Here is a 24873-nt window from a genome sequence, read left to right as displayed (position 1 = left end):
CCCATTGGGATCACAGTCTTAATCCCCATTCTACAGATGAGGTAACTAAGGTATAGAGAAGGCACAGCAGACAAGGGCCAGAGCCAAGTTTAGAACCCAGGTCCTCCTGAGTCTCGGGCCCATGCTCTATCCACTAAGCCAAGCTGCTTCTAATTCAAGGGATTCAGAGCAACCATTAGGTCTTCATCCTGGTCATTTCTCATCTTGCTTTGATTGCCCAACTCAGACTGGCGTATAGTTTTGGCATAATTTGGCATTTACAATAAAAAATTAATATACAAACAAACATTTTATGACTGCAGAGCACAGACAATCGAGGCAAGATGTTTAGTCAGCTTATTCTGATACATTGTCCATAGTAAAACTCATTAAACTCTGGTCAAGTGACCAGAAGTAAACGATGCAGTCAGTTCTCCCTTTACACACACTTTCACTAGGTCTTTTGGAAAGGACACTGTTGGAGAGTTAGGGAAGTTTCTTCTGATAACATACACCTGCCTGGATAAAACATGATGTACTGTCAATCAGTGGCCAATCAATGATATTGATTGAGTGCTTACTGTGTGCTGAGCACTGTACTGAGCACTTGAGAAAATACAATAGAGCTGGTAGACATGATCCCTGCTCACAGGGTGCTTACAGTCTATAGGGTCTGTGCCAGAAGAAACAATGGTGCATACCCACACAGAGCTGGTCAGGGTATTCTTACTATAATGCAAATTTCCCTTAATAAGAACAAAACCTTTGATTAATAGGATAAGTGACTGAATTTTTATTAAAGAAACAAAGAACATCTAGCTACATAGGGAGTAGCAGTAGGCCAAATTATTTGCTAGCTTGAATAACTTGATATCTGCTTCCCATAAATGTTTTCTGTAAAATGTTAGGTTACAACCCTTAATTTGTCTTTAATCTGAGGAAATGCTCAGTGTTAACAATTTTTATTTCAGTGTGAGGGGTTGTAGACCCAAATAAGAAAAGGAGGTGATCCAAGTCCAGTTCATTAATCGAGCAAGTAAAAAATCTACGCCAGCCAATTTAATTGTTCTGCCATTTATATTTTTAAAATGTAACTAACCTGGATGTGGATTATGAAAAGAAGGAGGAAATTTAGGCTGCATGATTCAGCTGAGTCCTACAATGGCTGGATTTGATCCAAACCTTTGGATTTTCCTTACCAAAATGTAAGGCATTTACTAAAGGTAAAGCATGCAGAGCACGTAGCGAGCATGTAGCAAGCCAATAAGGGCCTGCATTGAAGCACAGACAGGATTTATTTGCTTTGTCAATCTTATTGGTCATTCGTGAAATTTCAACACCTTGTACCCTCCCTGTCTTCCCCCCCCACCACCACTTTTACCACACTTCCAAGGGAACCAATCAATGACTGTCCAAAAAAAAATTCCAGTTTCTATGATCTTGTTTCAGGGAAAGGACTCTTTCCATAGGGAAAGGGCAAGCTGGCTAATGGCTTTCTTCCTGAACAAACAGCTACCACTTCAGCAACCTCACTCACCATCACCACCACCTCTCTAGACTGTAAGCTCATTATGGGCAGGGAATGTGTCTACTAACTCTGTTACACTGCACTCTCCAAAGTGCTTAGTATGGTGTTCTGCAAATGGTAAATGCTCAGTAAGTACCACTGAGTACTGAACCAAGCATTTGGGAGGGCAAAAGCAGAAAAGGGTACAATTCCTGCTTTCGAGGATTTTAAAATCTAACACGGGGGGCAGACACTAAATAATAGCTGGTAGGAAATGGAAGAGACTGAAAACAGTATGTGGAAAAGCAAGTGCTTAAACAGTAGAATGTGTAAATCAATATGCACAGGCGTTCTGTGGTGGTTGTGAGGGTGAAGGTGCTGAGATGGTGCGGAACTCAGAGATTTGGAGGAGAGCAAGGGAGGGAGGTAGAGAGAAGACTTTAGGGGAACTCGGGGGTCCTTTGAACCCTTTTCTGGAGTGACCAAATAACTGGGCTGCCTCAAAAGGCTCCGGGAATGTGATCTGGAAGCCCATCAAATGTCATCCGAGAGACGTGGTTATCAAAAAATATTTTGATTGTTGCAGCTGTCACAATATTTTTGTGGCCACACCTTTTAAAAATAAGTTAGTTATAATAATACTGGCTGCCTTTGATACTGATGACCTCACTTTACTCTCAGAAACCTCTGACCCCGGTTTCACTGACTCGCTACTCTTCTGCTGTTTTCCACCCTTTCTGATCACTCCTCCTTCATTGCCCCGTCACTCTTCCTCCTCTTAACATTTTAACTGTGGATGTCCTGCAAGACCCTTTGCTGGGTCCTCTAACTCAACTCACCTTTCCCTTGCTCCCTACAAGGGAGCTTGTCTGCTTCCATTGTTTAAGCTCCCCTTTTATGTGGCTATCTTACAAAGCTACCTCACCAGCCCTGTCCTCTCACCTGTTAAACAGTCTTGTATCTCTTTCTGCCCCCAGAATATCTTCCCACTTATCTCCCCCTGACCCTTTAAACTTAATAGATCAAAAACTGAATCCTCACCTACTCTCTTAAGCATTCTCTTCCTCCTAATCTGCCCATCAGTCAACAATCGGTCACCACCATCCCTGATTAGAAGCTCCCTGATCTCATCTTTGACTCCTCTCTTTTGCCTCCCACATAAAGTATTCTGGTTTTCACTTTCCAAAATTTCAGAGACTCAGTCCCTTTTTTCCACTTTAATAGCCACATCTTCGTTCAAGTCCTCTTCAACTCCTGGCTGGATTTCTCAAAAACCACCAATGGCTTCCCGCTTTTCTTTGCATTAAACCCAAACTCCTAAGCATTAGCTTTCAGCTGTCTTCCTCTTACTATTCGCTCCCTTCTCCTGCTACACCCCAGGTTCCACTGTTCACTCCTCCCAAGTTAAACTTCCAACTGGGTCTCAGCACTCCTCCTCCACTCTCCTCCCACCTTCCACTCAGACCACCAGGAAGGGAAAACTGGGAAGCCAGGCTGGCTGCCAGGGCCCAGAGTTCTTAGTTCTGGTCAGTGACCACCACCAGAGGAATTTGCTTCACTGGATCATACAAGCAGAAGGAAGGTTAGAGGTAGGTCACTTAGTCCAGCCCTCTGCCTTCATACAGCACCCCATTTCAACAATCCTGGATCATGCAGAATTTTTTGTATTTTATTTTAAAATCTTTCAGAAGGCCTCTCACCCTTCCTTAGTAACCTGATTCACTTTTGAATGGGAAATTCTTCCTTATGTTAAACCTAAATCCTTCATTCTTCCATTTAATGTCATTTCCTGTCTCTATATGTTGCCAATTTGTACTTCCCAAGCGCTTAGTACAGTGCTCTGCACATAGTAAGCGCTCAATAAATACGATTGATGATGATACGATTGATGATTTCCTCCTCTTGTAGACAGGAAAATCCTCTTCACCCTTCTCTACATGATGTTCATACTTGAAGCCTGGGCCCCCTCAGTTTTCCTTTTTAATTTTAACCTCAATTCCTTGCAATCATTCATTCTATCAGTCAATCAATCAGTCAACAGTATTTACTGAGCTTCTACTGGGTGCAGAGTGTTTGGGAGACTACAGAGGAAGAGATCCAATCCTTACCTTCAAGAACCTTACAATCTAATGGGGGAGGCAGGTTACAGGCAGATACAAATTAATTTACTAATAGAAGGAGGAAGAGGAAGAACAAAGAGCAAATGGTAGAAACAGGAGAATGGAAAGATGAGTAGATACATAAAAAAACAATTAAAGTAAGCAAGTGGCTTAGTGGAAAGAGCTCAGGCCTGGGAGACAGAGGACCTACGTTCTAATCCCAGCTCCTCCCTCCTCCTCTTGGAGCCTGTACACTTAACTTCTGTGCCTCAGTTTCCTCATCTGTAAAATGGAGATTAAATCATACTACCTCCTATTTAGATTGTAAGCCCAATGTAGGATGGGGACTGTGTCTAACTTGATAATCTCATGTCCACCCCAGACCTTAGTATAGTGCTTGGCACATGGTAAGCACTTAAGTACTACTATAAGTACTATTATTCTTTGCTCAGGATGGATTGATAAGGTTCATTCCTTCAGTCAATTGTATTTATTGAGCACTTACTGTGTGCAAAGGACTGTACTAAGTGCTTGGGAGAATACAATATAACAACAAACGGATACATTCCTGCCCACAACGAGCTCAAAGTCTAAAGGGAGAGACAAACATTAATTAATTCATTCAATCGTATTTATTGAGCGCTTACTGTGTGCAGAGCACTGTACTAAATGCTTGGGAAGTACAAGTTGGCAACATATAGAGACGGTCCCTACTCAACAATGGGCTCACATAGATAAATATGCGCTTAGTACAGTGCTCCGCACATAGTAAGTGCTCAATAAATACGATTGATGATTGATGATAAATACATAGATAAATAAATTACAGAAATATACACAGATATATACATATGTGTTGTGGGGATGGGAGGGAAGATGGATGAAGGAGCAAGTAAGAGCGGTGCAGAAGGGAGTGGGAGAAGAGGAGACGAGGACTTAGTCGGGGAAGCCTTCTTGGAAGAGGAGTTTCCAGACTGGGGGAAAGACCTGACTAAAGAGTAGACAACGAGTCACAGTTCAAAGATGACCTGGGGAGGCTTGAAAAGCATGAGTGATGGAAAAGCCTTCCCTCAAATGTTCGATTTTCTAATCCCCTGGGCCTCTTCTCTGAATCGTCTTCAACTTCTGCATGGCTGTTTTAGATTACGAAGCCCAGGTATGGTACTCTAGTGAGGACCTGAATAGTGATGGGTACTAAGGAAGGATACACTTCATGCTTGGGTTCTAAATATTTTTCATTTTAAAGGGCAGGATCATTCGTTAATATGAATGTTGTGATTCTCTTATGTCTAAATCATTCTGGGCTCTTTCAAGCACGAGTCTCAGATCAATCTACAAATAAATAATATGTCTGGAGAAAGCATGACGTCATGGGACCCACTGACGAACTATACAAATTGAAGGAGATGATAAAAGAGGACTGGTAATATGTACGTGTTTTCAAATTACATCATTTGGACAGCAACAGTGAACTAAAGGCTTAGGTTTATAACTAAAGAATCGGACAAGAGGTCATTTTTGTTGTGTTCAATCCTCAGCTCTATTGTAACAGGCCACATCAACAAATCCAATCAATCAGTGGCGTTTATTGAGCACTTAGTGAGTGCAGAGCACTCTAATCACTTGGAAAAGTACAACAGATGTATAGATGTGTAGACGTGATCCAGTAAGGACTGAACAAATGCCATAATTATTTTTATTATTATAAGGAGCTTAGAGTCTACACCACCACACTTGGTCACTCCCATTTCTCATCATCATTGATTTCAAGACTCCAAACGTATATGATGAAATCTGGTTTTACCAGGGATTAAAAGGACAGGGAAGGGCATTTCCCACAGGCACACTTGTGGGAACTGTGGCTCATGGGTTAGAGACAGTCAGATAATAATAACAATAATAATGGCATTTATTAAATGCTTACTGTGTGAAAAGCACAATTCTAAGTGCTCGGGAGGTTACAGGGTGATCAGGTTGTCCCACGGGGGGGCTCACAGTCTTAATCCCCATTTTACAGATGAGGTAACAGGCACAGAGAAGTTAAGTGACTTGCCCAAAGTCACACAGCTGACAACTGGCTGACAATCAATCAACAGCTTTTAATGAGCACTGTGTGCAAAGCACTGTACTAAGGGCTTGGGAGAGTATCACACAATAATATATCAGATACATACCCTTCCCACAGTGAGCTTGCAGTCTAGAAAAATACAGGCTAAAAGCATGAGATAAGGCGCTGGGGTGGGGGACAGTGTGATTCCCCATGATGGGAAGAAGGGGGAGGTTGGAAGGAAGATAATGAAATGGGTAGGGACTGTGTCTGCCAACTCTGCTATACTGTACTCTCCCAGGCGTTTAGTAAAGTGCTCTGCACACAGTCAATGCTCAATAAATTTCACTGATTGATTGAAGTTTGCATCCTGCTGCCCCTTCCATCCCGAATCTTGGCTCAAATACATGCAGGTGTCTGGTGGGTGCGGAGATGGCACATGATTAACGAGTCCACAGAGAAGGGAAGGACTGGATGTTGGTTTGCACCCTCCCCCAGGATCTGGAAGATTTTCCTCAAACCTGGGAATTTATCCCCCTCCCCTTCTCACCAGATCTTGCAGTTCATCTTGGATGGCTGGTACCCGGAACTTCTTATTCGAAGCCAAGCACTGTGCCAATGAAGTAGATACAGGTTGATCAGATCGGACCCCATACTCATACTGCATGGGGTCCACAATCTAAGAGGGAGTGGATGGATCTTCTCCCCACTTTAAAGAAGAGAAAACTGAAGCACGGAGAGGTTCAACAGAACTAGTACTAGTAGGATTTATGGAGCACCCACTTGGTGTGGTGCACTGAACTGGGAAGTATGGAAGTACAGAATCCTTAGATGAAAGCTGCAAAATTGATGTCGATGCCATTAAAGTTTAACTCATCTCAAATCTAGTCTACCCATTCAGTTTAAAGCCTTAATACTGTGGCGGCATTTTACTCATTACTTGCAAAACATTTTGTGCATTTCTTTTTCACTCCTCAAAATCCTCCAGTGACTGCCAATTCCTCTCTGAATCAAGCAGAAACTCCTGACCATGGGCTTTAAGATACTCAATCAGTTTTTTCCCTTCCACTTATCCTTGCTCCTTTCCAACTGCATGCTTCTGTAAAGCCAACCAACCCCCTGTGCTTCCTTCTCATCTCTCACTAGATGACCTTCTGCTCACATCCTACCCCTTGCTTTAGGATTCCCGATTCATATCCGATAGATCATTACACTCCCCATCTTCAAATCCCTTATAAAATCACATCTTCTCCAGGCCTTCCCTAATCAGTCTCTCATCTGTCCGCTTCATTTCCCCTCCTGATGCCACTTCAACACTTCCACACCTATAAGCCCCCATATACCTCTTTAAACTCTGTTGCTTCCTCTACCTGTAATTGATTTTAGTGTGTCTCCCCTGCTAGAAATTGTAAGCCAGGGATTGTGTCTAATTACACTTGTACTCCCCCAAGTGCTTAGTACAGGGCTAGGAACAGAGTAAACTCTCTGACTGATTGCTTACCTTACTGATGTTTGTTTGTTTTACGATATATTTTAAGCACCTAGTATGTATCAAAACCTGTTTAAGCGCTGGGGTAGGTACAAGATAATTAGGTCAGACAAAGTCCCTGTCCTGCACAGGGCTCACGGTCTAAGTAGGCGAGAGAACAGGTATTTAATCCCATTATGCAGTAGAGAAAACGGAAGCACAGAGAAGTTAAGTGACTTGCTCAAGGTCATACAGCAAGCAACTGGCAGAGCCAGGATTAGATCGCGGGTCCTCCAACGTCGAGGCCCATACCCTTTCCAATAGGCCTTGCCACTTCTCATGCCCCTGAGGGTTTGAGAAACCAGGTTTATCAACTGTATAAAGAATGAGGCCTTCCAAACTTCTGCAGGTAACCAATGGATCAGTGTCAGAAAGTCTATCAATAGTAGAGAGAGGACACAATAAAGATACCAGCCCTTCCTGCTGTGCTTCTCTCCTTCAAAGGAAAAGAACTAATTTTATGGGAATTGGAACCAATGATGTAATCGCTCATCCCTTTTCTTCTATATGTGCGTCTGAGGTGACTGTGACTCTTCGCATGTGACTTTTTTGTGTGCTCCTTGACTGAAAGTAACTTATGTCTTCACAATTTTTTGTGTTGTAACCTGACCACATTAACTGGGCATTACCTAACAACAAGAAGGCAGCCTCCTAACAGTTACAGAAAGAGGAAGCTAGCTCAGCCCTCGGCTTCAGTAAACCCTAAAAGGTATCATTACTGCTCGGGGACTGACTTGTCACACAAAAACCAGAAACTGTGAAGGATGGCGAACTCCAGTCTCTGATGCAATGTCTTTAAGATGCCCATTATTTCCAAATCAAGAGGTGGATAAAGAACAGAATTAAGGACAAAGCCTGATGATATTGACTTTCTGGATTTATTTTCCATTCTGAAGGGATGCTGCATGGGCTCCATTACAGCTCTTCTGGAAATTATTTTCAGGCTTCTGAATATTTTTCAATTTTGATTGTAATTTAAAACTGAAAATTAGCTGCCATCTTAAAATGCTAAGAACACCAGATGAGTGACTGCTCCTATCTCAGCTGTCTGTACAAGTACTTAGTATAGTGCTGTGCACACGTGATAAGCACTCAATAAATACGATTCGTGATGTTAATTACCCACCTTAAATAACACTTAGAAATAGACTTGTTGCGCGACTCTAAAAAAAGACCTTCCTATTCAATACTTTATCCTTTATGGCCCCAATGGGCATTAATTTGTTCTTCCGGCATTAGGAATCCTGAATCATGGGAAATGAGTTACCTGTGGTCAATAACTGTTACATCGGAAGGCGAGATCCCCAAAACAACACAGCTCTGCACGAGTTCTTTCTTACGAATTTCTCCTTGATTGTAGTAATTTCCTGAGGATAATAAATACATTAAGGGAGGAGGTTTTTAATGACACAAAAAGCAGGACTCTCCTAACTGTGCTTGCATTTGAATATTTAATAGGCAGGTACAGCCTTGGGCAGCCTTAAAAAATGTCCTTACGTAGTATCCAGGTCCTTCAATCAGATATCCCCTCATGCAATACTCCAGTTTGAGTGGCATCGATTTTGCCGTGAAAGTGGTCAATGACAAGGCCAGTGCACCAAGTTTTTACAAAAGAGGTAAACCCAGAAACATCTGAAAATGCAGGACAACCAGTCAATTTATTGCAGTAGCACCATTTTCAAGCCCAAGATCAAATAGCTGTATTATGGCCTACCAGATAGTCCATGCATCTGGAAGTCGGAAGAACCTGGGTTCTAATCCTGGCTCCGCCATGTCTGCTGTGTGACCTTGGGTGAGTTACTTCACTTCTCTGTGCTTCGGTTCCCTCAGCTGCAAAATGGGGATTATGACTGTGAGCCCCATGTGGGACATGGACACTGTCCAACCTGATTAGCTTATATATACGCCAGTATATATAATACAATGTACATAATACAATATAATATAAAGTGCCATACAATGCTCGGCACTTAGTAAGTGCATAACAAATATCATTTAAAAAAAAAGGATTTAGGTGTAATTTGCAAGAGATTATCATTTACTTGCATGGGCACAAAGTAATTCTGGTTATCAAGAGATATTTTGATCAATCTCCAATTTGAAACCTTAGCTATATCCATTACCGATTTACGGCCTAACAGTTATTTTCAATCAAAGAACATCCCGGCACTATCGGTAACTGGCTCAAACCCCTTGGGGAAAGTATAAACCCCTTGGGGAAAGTATAGCTTGCTTTACGATAGTCTACTGACAATTGCTTTGGATGACTACTTGGTCTCTTTAGCAAATCCCAGCTCTGCCAGTTGTCAGCTGTGTGACTTTGGGCAAGGCACTTAACTTCTCTGTGCCTCAGTTACCTCATCTGTAAAATGGGGATTAAAACTGTGAGCCCCCTTTGGGACAACCTGATCACCTTGTAACCTCCCCAGCGCTTAGAACAGTGCTTTGCAAATAGTAAGCGCTTAATAAATGCCATTATTATTATTGTTGTTATTATTATTATTATTATTAAGGGGTCGTTTACTGTTCAAGTTTGCTATGTTTCTTTAAGTGTGGTTTCAGATCTCCATTTAGGTCTATTAGCAAAGTCACTCCCCTCACCTGAGATTCTCCAGGGATATAAAAGAGAAGCTTAGGTGGCAACACATTGGTCTAAACCAATTAACCAATGTATTCCTCTAGGTTGAATCTATGATCTTGAGCAAACTGAGGAAATTGCTTCCCGGGGCAATTACTACTTTCCTCAAATGGAAAGCTGGAACTTTTTTAGTAACACTTTTACTAGGAAGTGACAAGCATTAGAGCAGGCCACTGTAGAGGTTCACACAAACATTCCATTATATTTTGTCATGATGGTGTTTTCTTCATTGTTTCAATTTTGATTACACTGTAAAGCCTCTGTACCCAGTTTAAGAACTTGAAAAAAAAACCCAAAACATGTTGATTATACTCTGTATGAAAGCTTAGGTTGGTTTCAGGTGAATGCCCAGGCCAGGCTGTTCCAAGTATTAAAAAATAGTGGGAAAACAACAACAACAACAACACGAATAATCATAATAATAATTTGTTAAGCACTTACTATGCACCAAATATTGTACTAGGCACTGGGGTATATATGAAATAACCAGATCAGAGTCCCTATCCCACCTGGGGATCACAGTCCAATGGGGCAGGAGAATGGGTACTGAACTCCCATTATACAGATGAAGAAACTGAGGCCCAAAGTAGTTCAGTGACTTGCCCAATTTCATCCAGCCAGAAAGTAGCCGAGCTATGATCAAAGCCCAGGTCTTCAGTCTCCCAGGCCCATACCCTTTTCACTAAAAAAATGCAGCTTCTGAGCTTGGATCGACTGGTACCATGATTTGCTTTGGGCTCGGGAGGGCTGGAGAAGGTAGGGTGCACGACAGTAGCAGCATGGCCCGCCTGTATGCACTGTAACTTTGTTGACCCCCTTGCATTATTGGGGGACTACAAGTCCTGGTAACTTACAGGGACGACTCATTCATTTTCATTCAATTGTATTTATTGAGCGCTTACTGTGTGCAGAGCACTTGTACTAAGGACTTGGGGACAACTACGCATACCCTGCCCCTTCTACTTTCCCTCTCTCCTCACCCACTTTGAAAATGCAATTAGGCCCTAACAGATATTGTGACAGCCCTGAATTTCACAGTCCTGCCTCATAGAGAGAGAAATGTTTGGCAGCTTCAGGGCTCCAATGTCATCATCATCATCATCATAATCATCAATCGTATTTATTGAGTGCTTACTGTGTGCAGAGCACTGTATTAAGCGCTTGGGAAGTCCAAGTTGGCAACATACAGAGACAGTCCCTACCCAACAGTGGGCTCACAGTCTAAAAAGGGGGAGACACAGAACAAAACCAAACATACTAACAAAATAAAATAAATAGAATAGATATGTACAAGTAAAATAAATAAATAAATAAATAGAGTAACAAATATGTACAAACATATATACATATATACAGGTGCTGTGGGGAAGGGAAGGAGGTAAGATGGGGGGGATGGAGAGGGGGACGAGGGGGAGAGGAAGGAAGGGGCTCAGTCTGGGAAGGCCTCCTGGAGGAGGTGAGCTCTCAGTAGGGCCTTGAAGGGAGGAAGAGATGTCTATATTTTTGGCTAATGGGCCTCTCCTCATGTTGTGTATTAAGCACGACTTACATGTCATTGGTAATTATGGTTGAGCACAATTTGGGAGAAACTAATATAATTGTTACTGTAACAGTAGCTGTGTTTAGGGTGTAGTGTGTAGTGCACTGAACTAAGCAGTTGGGTGAGAAAACGGAACACATTTCCTGACCCTTTCTAACCCATCAATGAGATCCAGGTGACAAAACAGTTTGATCATTTTCTGAAGTTGCATGATTTTAATAAGAACCTATCTACTAAGACTTTTAGACTGTGAGCCCACTGTTGGGTAGGGACTGTCTCTATATGTTGCCAACTTGTACTTCCCAAGCGCTTAGTACAGTGCTCTGCACACAGTAAGCGCTCAATAAATACGATTGATTGATTGACTGCCACCAAATTAAATATTGATAATATATAACCTTTTGGACTAAAAGCACTTATAGATACCGAACCTCATTTAGAAAAATAATGGGGCAAAATTGGAAAAGTAAAATTTTTAAAATAAGATCTATTGTTTTTAATTCTAGGTAAGGCAGAGTAGATTTATGTTTCCATCAGGTTCATCAAGGAGAAAAAATTGAATTTATATAGCCCAAAGTGAAACACCAGCATATTGTAAAAACTCATAACCCATTTAACTTGAGAAACAAAAATGATTCTACCGAGCAAATATGCTTCTTATTTAAAGATTTTCCTCTTTGAAACTTGAGTACTTATTCTATTTTCACAAACTACAGTGAAATGTACAAGTTAATGATTCTACCAGAATAACTGCAACAAACAGTAGGAAGAACTTGCCAGTTTAAAAAAGACTTTGTATTTTAGACCAACAGGGTATTGAATTACAGTTTCTTGGGCCCAGAAGACACCCCATATTTGAATCTGAGTCTGAATTTGAATTGAATCACCAGAAGTCTGAGTTCCCATTCATCTTAAATGCTTTGATGAAGTAAGGACCAAGCAGACGATTAATTCAGTGGCAAAGAACACCATCTGTTAAAGAAGACAGCCATCTCAGAACGGGTGCCAGGATTAGAATTATTCATGTGGGTAATGTCCTAGACCTGGAATTAGAAGCCTTGGTCTTTTTCCCCAGAACAAATTCTGCATAGCTGTGTGACTTTGAGGAATTTCCTTAACCTCTCTGGCCTTCAGTTTCCCTGCAAGGATGATAATAATATCCTTTTTACATCACAGGATTTTTTTTATTAATGAGATGAGATATATGAAGTGCTTTAGCTATCAGTTATACTCATATCAATTCATATCTCTTCTGAAGAAAGGAGCTCTATACATTCAAGGTGTAAGTGCTTGAAAATGTAGTCTATTTCAATAATAGTTACTGAGAAGTACTGGAACACAATGGAGCGTTTTCACCTGCAGGTTCCAAAGAAATGAATAACTCTGGCGAAATAAGCCCTTCAGAAAGGATGCCATCACCTCTGCCTTTTCTATGTGAGGAAAAAGGTGTTGGCTTTACAATAATTTTCTTCTGGAGATCTCCCAGTTTTATAGATATCTCATTAATCGAGAAATGTCCCCATGAGATAAGCCTAGAATGCATTGCTAACCACTTTAAATTTTATCCTTTCTCCCTTTAAAATGTAGTTTGACAGTCAGAGGTAAATCAATTATTTATGTTAAGTCCCTTCAGTATACTAACTCTGTTGGACATTTTGAATAATGATAGTATTTTAGTGTCTTTTGAGGTTGGTTAACCAAATGGATGGGAAAGGATCAAGGTGCTGTAACAATTAATGGGTCAATTTCTCTATGTAGACAGTTTTAAAAACACTGATGTTTGTTTTAATAATGTACTTTCTTCAGTTTAGTACTCAGTCAATTGTATTTATTGAGTGATCACTGTGTGCAGAGCATTGTATTAAGCACTGGGAAAGTACAATATAACAGTCAACAGACATATTCCCTGTCCACAACGAGCTTACAGTCTAGAGGGGTATTTATTGATATAAATAAATCAAATTACAGATATGTACACATTTGCCATGGGGCTGCGAGGGAGAATGAAAGCAGCGTGGCCTGGTGAATAGAACACAGGCCCGGGAGTCAGAAGGACCTGGGGTAGATAGACTGGATTTTAATATTTTTAATCAGAATTTATCATACAGTCAGTTAAGAAATTCTGCAGTGGATAGACTGGATTTTAATATTTTTAATCAGAATTTATCATATAGTCAGTTAAGAAATTCTTACAGCTAGCACTTATTTTGCCCCCCAAAAGATACCAAGTATGCAGATCTTCCGAATATGAAAATTAGCTAGTTCCTATCTAGTATCTGCAAATTTCCAATATAATTCTTTAAGAAATGGTACTGCTCCCACTGTGTGTGAAACATACAAAATGTGGTTCTAGATATTAAGTAGCTGATTAGATTCTTGGTTTGTAAGCATAGCTATCAAATCTGTTTTGAACTGAACTAGCTGAATAAATTCTAAATCTCAACTTTGAAATACAGTATTTTCAATGTTTTACAGTGGGCAGATATTAGCTAAAGGGAATATTATTTTTCACAAAACCAAGGTTTTTTTTAGAATTTTCCTTTGATTGTATTGATCTACGAAGGAAGGCAATTTTGATTAGAGCATTTATATTATCTCAACAAAAGACACACAATTTGGGATCAGAAGTTAAAGGGCAGATCCCCCAAACTATTTTTTTTTAATTGCCTTGAATTATTAGGACACTAAGAGTTAATGCCTATTTTTATTTTTTATTATTCTTATGGCGTTAGTTAAGCACTTACTAATGCGCCAGACACTGTACTAATGGCTGGGGTAAATGCAACAAGCTAATCAGGTTGGACACAGTCCATGTCCCACATGGGCCTCACAATCTTAACCCTCCATTTCACAGATGGGGTAACTGAGGCAGAGAAGTTAAAAGTGACTTGCCCAGGGTCCTACAGCAGAAAACTGGTTTAGAACGCAGGTCCTTCTGACTCTTATATCTGTGTTCTACCTACTAGGTCACGCTGCTTCTTAGGGGTTCCTTTATGGGATGTATGTATCTTTTTTAAAAAAAATGGTATTTATTAAGTGCTTACTTAATAAGGGATGCTTTCTCCCCCTTGTCCCCCTCTCCATCTCCTGCATCTTACCTCCTTCCCTTCCCCACAGCACCTGTATATGTGTATATATGTTTGTACATATTTATTACTCTATTTATTTATTTATTTTACTTGTACCTATCCATTCTATTTCTTTTATTTTGTTAGTATGTTTGGTTTTGTTCTCTGTCTCCCCCTTCTAGACTGTGAGCCCACTGTTGGGTAGGGACTGTCTCTATATGTTGCCAGCTTGTACTTCCCAAGCGCTTAGTCCAGTGCTCTGCACATAGTAAGCGCTCAATAAATATGATTGATGATGATGATGATGATTGATTACTGTTCTAAGTGCTGGGGTAGGAACAAGTTAATTAGGTCGGACACAGTCCCTGTCATCATCATCATCAATTGTATTTATTGAGCGCTTACTGGGTGCAGAGCACTGTACTAAGCACTTGGGAAGTACAAATTGGCAACATATAGAGACAGTCCCTACCCAACAGTGGGTCCCGGATGGGGCTCGCGGACTAAGTAGGAGGGAGTATCTTGCTTGGAAGAAATAAAACAGGTGGCATGCTGATGACTTTGTGAAGCAGGCCTCAGTTCATCTCATCCTTCAAACTCAATCAATGCTATTTATTACGTGCTGTGTGCAGAGCACTGTACTAAGTACTTGGGAGAGTACACTACCAGGGTCAACAGATGTGTTCCCTGCCCACAACAAGCTTACAGTCTACAAGAGGAAGTCCTGCAGGTGGAGGAGGGCACTAACCATCCATCCCTGGACAGTATGTGTTTGGCATGGTGATGGAAACCGGGTTCTTCCACCAAGGGAAAGGTTTACTCGTTTCTCATCATCATCATCATCATCAATCGTATTTATTGAGCGCTTACCAAGCGCTGTACCAAGCGCTTGGGAAGTACAAATTGGCAACACATAGAGACAGTCCCTACCCAACAGTGGGCTCACAGTCTAAAAGGGGGGAGACAGAGAACAAAACCAAACATACCAACAAAATAAAATAAATAGAATAGATATGTACAAGTAAAATAAATAAATAAATAAATAGGGTAATATGCACAAACATCATCATCATCATCAATCGTATTTATTGAGCGCTTACTATGTGCAGAGCACTGTACTAAGCACTTGGGAAGTACAAATTGGCAACGTATAGAGACAGTCCCTACCCAACAGTGGGCTCACAGTCTAAAAGGGAGAGACAGAGAACGAAACCAAACATACCAACAAAATAAAATAAATAGAATAGATATGTACAAGTAAAATAAATAAATAGAGTAATAAATATGTACAAACATCATCATCATCATCAATCATATTTATTGAGTGCTTACTATGTGCAGAGCACTGTACTAAGCGCTTGGGAAGTACAAATTGGCAACATATAGAGACAGTCCCTGCCCAACAGTGGGCTCACAGTCTAAAAGGGGGAGACGGAGAACAAAACCAAACATACTAACAAAATAAAATAAATAGAATAGATAAGTACAAATAAAATAAATAAATAAATAAATAGAGTAATAAATATGTACAAACATCATCATCATCATCATCAATCGTATTTATTGAGTGCTTACTATGTGCAGAGCACTGTACTAAGTGCTTGGGAAGTCCAAATTGGCAACATCTAGAGACAGTCCCTACCCAACAGTGGGCTCACAGTCTAAAAGGGGGAGACAGAGAACAAAACCAAACATACTAACAAAATAAAATAAATAGAATAGATATGTACAAATAAAATAAATAGAGTAATAAATATGTACAAACATATATACATATATACAGGTGCTGTGGGGAAGGGAAGGAGGTAAGATGGGGGGATGGAGAGGGGGACGAGGGGGAGAGGAAGGAAGGGGCTCAGTCTGGGAAGGCCTCCTGGAGGAGGTAAACATATATACATATATACAGGTTTCTCTTCCCCCCACCTTGGTTGTCGTTCTTCTATAAATTAACACAGTTGTTCAGGAGTCCGTATAATAAGCAGTCAACAAAACCAAAGTTTGATTGTACATAGTGGCTCCCTCCCAACTGCATGGGTTCTTGTGACTGTTCTTCCCGCCTCCTCCGTCTTGAGAGCAGCAGTGGGGGGCTCACCCTGGGTCGGGGCTTTGGAGTTCATTCATTCACTCATTCATTCATTCAATCGCATTTATTGAGCGCTTACTGTGTGCAGAACACAGTACTAAGCGCTTGGAAAGAACAATTCGGCAACAGGTCGAGACAATCATCATCATCATCATCAATCGTATTTATTGAGCGCTTACTATGTGCAGAGCACTGTACTAAGCGCTTGGGAAGTACAAATTGGCAACATCTAGAGACAGTCCCTACCCAACAGTGGGCTCACAGTCTAAAAGGGGGAGACAGAGAACAAAACCAAACATACTCACAAAATAAAATAAATAGAATAGATATGTACAAATAAAATAAATAATCCCTATTATTTATTTATTTATTATATATTATTATTTATTTATTATTATTATTTATTTATTATTATACAATCCCTACCCAACAACGGGCTCACAGACTTAATAATAATAATAATAACGTTGGCATTTGTTAAGCGCTTACTATGTGCAAAGCCCTGTTCCGAGCGCTTGGGGGGATACAAAGTGATCAGGCTGTCCCACGTGGGGCTCACAGTCTTAATCCCCATTTTACAGATGAGGTAACTGAGGCTCAGGGAAGTGAAGTGACTTGCTCAAGGTCACACAGCAGACATGTGGTGGAGCCGGGATTCGAACCCATGACCTCCGACTCCAAAGCCCGTGCTCTTTCCACTGAGCCACGCTGCTTCTCCCTTTCCCCATTTGGGATAGTAGCCCCCACCCGAGATGGGACCCTGAGCGGGCCATTTATTTCAGGTCCAAGCTGGGGGCAACAGGGAGGTGGAAGGTAAGTAATCGGGTAGCTCCCGGTCTGTTAAGCGCTCAATATGTGCCAACTCTTTGCTAAGCGCTCGGGTGAATACAATAGTCAGGCCACGTGGGGCTCCGTCTTAGGGGGGAGGGATGGCAGTGGTCCCCGACTGAGCCCACTGTTGGGTAGGGACTGTCTCTATATGTTGCCAACTTGTACTTCCCAAGCGCTTAGTACAGTGCTCTGCACACAGTAAGCGCTCAATAAATACGATTGATTGATTGATTTTACGGATGAGGACCCCGAGAGGTTAAGCGACTTGCCCAAGGTCACAAAGTAGGCAAGTGGCAGCGTGGTTTAGTGGAAACAGCCCGGGCTTGGGAGTCTAAGGACGTGGGTTCTAATCCCGGCTCCACCACTTGTCAGCTGTGTGACTTTGGGCAACTCACTTAACTTCTCTGTGCTTCCGCTACCTCATCTGTCAAATGGGGATGAAGACTGTGAGCCCCAAGTGGGCCAACCTGATTACCTCGTATCTACCCCAGCGCTTACAACAGTGCTTATCACATAGTAAGTGCTCAACAAATACCGTCGTTATTATTATTATTACCTTGTATCTAACCCAGCGCTTAGAACAGTGCTTGGGACATACTATGTAAGCACTTAACAAATACCACCATTATTATTAAGCAGCAAGTACGGAGGGCCTGGGACCAATTAAATTATTATTAATTGTACTTACTGAGCGTTTTCTGTGTGCAAAGCACTCCGTGGCTCAGTGGAAAGAGCGCGGGCTTGGGAGTCTAAGGACGTGGGTTCTAATCCCGGCTCCACCACCCGTCAGCTGTGTGACTTTGGGCAAGTCACTTAACTTCTCTGTGCTTCCGCTACCTCATCTGTCAAATGGGGATGAAGACTGTGAGCCCCAAGTGGGCCAACCTGATTACCTCGTATCTACCCCAGCGCTTACAACAGTGCTTATCACATAGTAAGTGCTCAACAAATACCGTCGTTATTATTATTATTACCTTGTACCTAACCCAGCGCTTAGAACAGTGCTTGGGACATACTATGTAAGCACTTAACAAATACCATCATTATTATTAAGCGGCAAGTACGGAGGGCCTGGGACCAATTAAATTATTATTAATTGTACTTACTGAGCGTTTTCTGTGTGCAAAGCACTCCATGGCTCAGTGGAAAGAGCGCGGGCTTGGGAGTCTAAGGATGTGGGTTCTAATCCCGGCTCCACCACCCGTCAGCTGTGTGACTTTGGGCAAGTCACTTAACTTCTCTGTGCTTCCGCTACCTCATCTGTCAAATGGGGATGAAGACTGTGAGCCCCAAGTGGGCCAACCTAATTACCTTGTATCTACCCCAGCGCTTACAACAGTGCCTATCACATAGTAAGTGCTCAACAAATACCATCGTTATTATTATTATTACCTTGTACCTACCCCAGAGCTTAGAACAGTGCTTGGGACATACTATGTAAGCACTTAACAAATACCATCATTATTATTAAGCGGCAAGTACGGAGGGCCTGGGACCAATTAAATTATTATTAATAGTACTTACTGAGCGTTTTCTGTGTGCAAAGCAGTCCGTGGCTCAGTGGAAAGAGTGAGGGCTTGGGAGTCAGAGGTCATGGGTTCGAATCCCGCCTCCCCCACATGTCTGCTGTGTGACCTTGGACAAGTCACTTCACTTCTCTGTGCCTCAGTTCCCTCATCTGTAAAATGGGAATTAAGACTGTGAGCCCCACATGGGACAACCTCATCTCCTTGTGTTCCCCCCAGCGCTTAGAACAGTGCTTTGCACATAGTAGCGCTTAACAAATACCAGCATTATTATTATTATTATTGCTAGGTGCTTGGGAGAGTACGACAGATTGAGAAGCAGCGTGGCTTGGTGGAAAGAGCCCGGGCTTGGGAGTCAGAGGTCGTGGGTTCTAATCCTGCTTCTGCCACTTGTCAGCTGGGTGACTTTGGGCAAGTCACTTCTCTGCGCCTCAGTTACCTCATCTGTAAAATGGGGACTAAGGCTGTGAGCCCCACGTGAGACAACCTGATCACCTTGTATCTACCCCAGTGCTTAGAACAGTGCTTGGCACATAACAAGCGCTTAACAAATACTATTATTATTATCTGGTATCTACCCCAGCGTTTAGAACAGTGCTTGGCACATAGTAAGCGCTTAAGAAATACCATCATCATTATTATTATTTTCTTGTATCCACCCCAGCGTTTAGAACAGTGCTTGGCACATAGTAAGCGCTTAACAAAGACCATCATCATTATTATTATTATCCTGTATCTAACCCAGGGCTTAGAACAGTGCTTGGCACATAGGAAGTGCTTACCAAATAATAATAATGATGGCATTTATTAAGCGCTTACTATGTGCAAAGCACTGTTCTAAGCGCTGAACCATCATCATCATTATTATTATTGCCTTGCATCCAATCCAGCGCTTAGAACAGTGCTTGGCACACAGTAAGCACTTAACAAATACCATTATCATTGTTATTATCTTGTATCTACCCCAGCATTTAGAACAGTGCTTGGCATATAATAATAATAATAATAATAATGTTGGTATTTGTTAAGCGCTTACTATGTGCAAAGCACTGTTCTAAGCGCTTGGGGGGATACAAAGTGATCAGGCTGTCCCACGTGGGGCTCACAGTCTTAATCCCCATTTTACAGACGAGGTAACTGAGGCTCAGAGAAGTTAAGTGACTTGCCCAAGGTCACACAGCAGACATGTGGCGGAGTCGGGATACGAACCCATGACCTCTGACTCCAAAGCCCGTGCTCTTTCCACTGAGCCACGCTGCTTCAGCGCGTAACAAATACCATTATTATTATTATCATCTTGTATCTAACCCAGTGCTTAGAACAGTACTTGGCACATACTAAGCGCTTAACAAATACCATTATTATTACCTTGTATCTACCCTAACGCTTAGAACACTGCTTGGCCCGTAGTAAGCGCCTAAACCATCATGATTATTTATTAAGTGGCAAGTACGTCGAGCCGGGGACCCTTTCAGTTGTGATTAATTGTATTTACTGAGCGCTTTCTGTGGGCAAAGCACTGTACTGGGCGCTTGGGAGAGTGCGACAGAACATCCAACCCATTCCCTGCCCTCGGCGCGCTCCCAGTCTAGTAAAGGTCGGTGTGGGGGGCGGTGGGGCCTGGCGGGGGCAGGACCCGGGTGTCCCCCACGTCCCCCAAGGGTCCGGGCTCTCATTCATTCATTCAATCGTATTTATTGAGCGCTTACTGTGTGCGGAGCACTGTACTATGCACTTGGGAAGCAGCGTGGCTCAGTGGAAAAAGCCCGGGCTTGGGAGTCAGAGGTCATGGGTTCTAATCCCGGCTCTGCCTCTTGTCAGCTGTGTGACTTTGGCAAGTCACTTAACTTCTCTGTGCCTCAGTTACCTCATCTGTAAAATGGGGATTAAAACTGTGAGCCTCATGTGGGACAACCTGATCACCTTGTAACCTGCTTTGCACATAGTAAGTGCTTAACAAATGCCATTATTATTATTATTATTATTATTATTATTATTGGGAAGTACAAATCGACAACATACAGAGATGGTCCCTACCCCACAACAGGCTCAGCGTGGCTCAGTGGAAAGGGCCCGGGCTTGAGAGTCTGAGGTCCTGGGTTCTAATCCGCAGTCCGCCACTTGTCAGCCGGGTGACCTTGGGCAGGTCACTTTACTGAGCCTCAGTTTCCTCATCTGTAAAATGGGGGTGAAGACTGCGAGCCCCACGTGGGACAACCTGATGACTTTGTACCTACCCCAGCACTTAGGACAGTGCTTGACACCTAAGAAACACTGAACAAATACCAACATCATTATTATCATTAGAGAGGGTGGGGGGCAGGAAGAAGATGAGAGTGGGAAGGGGGCTCTCCTATCCTCCCCAGTGCTTTGCACTTAGTAAGCGCTTACCAAATAGCAAAATTATTATTATTACCTGTGGACAAGCAGAGCACCTAGGAGACGCTGAACAAATACCAACATTATTATCATTAGAGAGAGTGGGGGGCAGGAAGCAAATGAGAGTGGGAAGGGGGCTCTCCTATCCTCCCCAGCGCTTTGCACATAGTAAGCGCTTACCAAATAGCAATATTATAATTATTACCTGCGGGCACCTAGGAAATGCTGAACAAATACCAACATTATTATCATTAGAGAGGGTGGGGGGCAGGAAGCAAATGAGAGTGGGAAGGGGGCTCTCCTATCCTCCCCAGCGCTTTGCACTTAGTAAGTGCCTACCAAATAGCAATATTATTATTATTACTACCTGCGGGCACCTAGGAAACGCTGAACAAATACCAACATTATTATCATTAGAGAGGAAGTAAATGGGAGTGGGAAGGGGGCTCTCCTATCCTCCCCAGCGCTTTGCACATAGTAAGCGCTTACCAAATAGCAATATTATTATTATTATTACCTGCGGGCACCTAGGAAACGCTGAACAAATACCAACATTATTATCATTAGAGAGGAAGCAAATGGGAGTGGGAAGGGGGCTCTCCTATCCTCCCCAGCGCTTTGCACTTAGTAAGCGCCTACCAAATAGCAATATTATTATTATTACTACCTGCGGGCACCTAGGAAACGCTGAACAAATACCAACATTACTATCATTAGAGAGGAAGCAAATGGGAGTGGGAAGGGGGCTCTCCTATCCTCCCCAGCGCTTTGCACATAGTAAGCGCTTACCAAATAGCAATATTATTATTATTATTACCTGCGGGCACCTAGGAGACGCTGAACAAATACCAATATTATTATCATTAGAGAGGAAGCAAATGAGAGTGGGAAGGGGGCTCTCCTATCCTCCCCAGCGCTTTGCACATAGTAAGCGTTTACCAAATAGCAATATTATTATTATTACCTGTGGGCACCTAGGAAACGCTGAACAAATACCAACACTATTATCATTAGAGAGGAAGCAAATGAGAGTGGGAAGGGGGCTCTCCTGTCCTCCCTAGCGCTTTGCACATAGTAAGCGCTTACCAAATAGCAATATTATTATTATTACCTGCGGGCACCTAGGAAACGCTGAACAAATACCAACATTATTATCATTAGAGAGGAAGCAAATGAGAGTGGGAAGGGGGCTCTCCTATCCTTCCCAGCGCTTTGCACTTAGTAAGCGTTTACCAAATAGCAATATTATTATTATTACCTGCGGGCACCTAGGAGACGCTGAACAAATACCAACATTATTATCATTAGAGAGGAAGCAAATGAGAGTGGGAAGGGGGCTCTCCTATCTTCCCCAGCGCTTTGCACATAGTAAGCGCTTACCAAATAGCAATATTATTATTATTACCTGCGGGCACCTAGGAAACGCTGAACAAATACCAACATTATTATCATTAGAGAGGAAGCAAATGGGAGTGGGAAGGGGGCTCTCCTATCCTCCCCAGCGCTTTGCACATAGTAAGCGCTTACCAAATAGCACTATTATTATTATTATTACCTGGGGGCACCTAGGAGACGCTGAACAAATACCAGCATTATTATCATTAGAGAGGGTGGGGGGCAGGAAGCAAATGAGAGTGGGAAGGGGGCTCTCCTATCCTCCCCAGCGCTTTGCACATCATCATCAATCGTATTTATCGAGCGCTTACTGTGTGCAGAGCACTGTACTAAGCGCTTGGGAAGTCCAAGTTGGCAACATATAGAGACAGTCCCTACCCAACAGTGGGCTCACAGTCTAGAAGGGGGAGACAGAGAACAAAACCAAACGTACTAACAAAATCATCATCAATCGTATTTATTTAACAAAATATTTGTTTTGTTAAAATTTACTTTACTTTGTTAAATATTTATTTAACAAAATAAAGTAAATAGATATGTACAAGTAAAATAAATAAATAAATAGGGTAATAAATCTGTACAAACATATATCCAGGTGCTGTGGGGAAGGGAAGGAGGTGAGATGGGGGGATGGAGAGGGGGACGAGGGGGAGAGGAAGGAAGGGGCTCGGTCTGGGAAGGCGCTTTGCACATAGTGAGCGCTTACCAAATAGCAATATTATTATTATTATTATTGTTACCTGCGGACAGGCAGAGCACAGAGACCCGCTGTCTCCGCCGGGCCAGGCCCAGCAGGGTGGGGGCGAAAAACAGGGCTTCGTCATCAGGGTGGGCGGTCAGCAGCAGGGTCCTGCTCCCGGGGAAGCCCCGGCCGCTCGGCCTGCCCCAGCAGCACCAGCCCCCCAGCAGGCAGACCCCCACGACCCCCAGGAAGCCCCCCAGGCCTGCGGCCCAGCCCGGGGTCACCGGGGTCACCGTGTCCCCCGGGCCCGCCATGGCAACGCGGCCCTTAGCAATGGCCCCCGCTCCTCCGCCCGGAAACCCGCAGCCGCCCGACAAACGTTCCGCCTCCTCCCAAAACCTCCTTCCCACCCCGGCAGCCGCCCTGGCTCTCGCCGTGTCATAAACCCGCAGTTCTAATAATAATAATAATAGTCTCTGTGAAGCGTTTATTAGGGGCCAAGCACTGTTCGAAGCGCTGGGGGACATACAAGGTCATCAGATTGGCCCAAAACCCGGCAGCCGCCCTGGCTCTCGCCGTGTCATATACCCGCACTTCTAATAATAGCTTTTGTGAAGCGTTTATTAGGTGCCAAGCACTGTTCTAAACGTTGGGGAAGATACAAGGTCATCAGGTTGTCCCACTTTGGGTTCCATCTTAATCCACCTCCTCCAAAAACCTCTGTCCCACCCCAGCATATGCCCTTACTCTTGGCTTGCGCTAGCCTCGGCCGCGTCATAAACCCGCAGTTCTAATAATAATAATAATAGGTTTTGTGAAGGGTTTATTAGGTGCCAAGCACTGTTCTAAACGTTGGGGGAAGATACAAGGCCATCAGGTTGTCCCACTTTGGGCTCACAGTCTTAATCCACCTCCTCCAAAAACCTCCGTCCCACCCCAGCAGCTGCCCTTACTCTTGGCTTGTGCTAGCCTCGGCCGTGTCATAAACCCGCAGTTCTAATAATAATAATAATAGTCTCTGTGAAGCGTTTATTAGGGGCCAAGCACTGTTCGAAGCGCTGGGGGACATACAAGGTCATCAGATTGGCCCAAAACCTCCTTCCCACCCCGGCAGCCGCCCTGGCTCTCGCCGTGTCATAAACCCGCCGTTCTAATAATAATAATATTAGTTCCTGTGAAGCGTTTATTAGGGGCCAAGCACTGTTCGAAGCGCTGGGGGACATACAAGGTCATCAGATTGGCCCAAAACCTCCTTCCCACCCCGGCAGCCGCCCTTGGTCTCATGGTGTCATAAACCCGCAGTTCTAATAATAATAATAATAGTTTTTGTGAAGCGTTTATTAGGGGCCAAGCACTGTTCGAAGCGCTGGGGGAGATACAAGGTCATCAGATTGGTCCAAAACCTCCTTCCCACCCCGGCAGCCGCCCTGTCTCTCGCCGTGTCATAAACCCGCCGTTCTAATAATAATAATAATAGTTCCTGTGAAGCGTTTATTAGGGGCCAAGCACTGTTCGAAGCGCTGGGGGACATACAAGGTCATCAGATTGGCCCAAAACCTCCTTCCCACCCC

At 43.0% G+C, this 24873-nt stretch overlaps 1 protein-coding gene across 1 annotated transcript in view; it reads right to left on the bottom strand.

Annotated features, from left to right (window-relative positions):
- Positions 1–23616, bottom strand: part of PIGL (phosphatidylinositol glycan anchor biosynthesis class L) — a 120211-nt gene extending 96595 nt beyond the window's left edge. Inside the window, exons 1-2 of the mRNA XM_038758846.1 lie at positions 23361–23616; positions 8428–8527 (exon numbers count right to left, since the gene is read on the bottom strand). Coding sequence (XP_038614774.1) covers positions 8428–8527; positions 23361–23616 — 356 coding nt within the window. The remainder of the gene's footprint in view (positions 1–8427; positions 8528–23360) is intronic.
- Between the last annotated feature and the right edge of the window lie 1257 nt (positions 23617–24873).

This window comes from Tachyglossus aculeatus, chromosome 17 (genome assembly GCF_015852505.1).
Source record: "Tachyglossus aculeatus isolate mTacAcu1 chromosome 17, mTacAcu1.pri, whole genome shotgun sequence".
Classification (NCBI taxonomy): Eukaryota; Metazoa; Chordata; class Mammalia; order Monotremata; family Tachyglossidae; genus Tachyglossus; species Tachyglossus aculeatus.
Note: the sequence above shows the minus strand (reverse complement) of the source record. Positions and strands in the feature narration are given on the sequence as shown.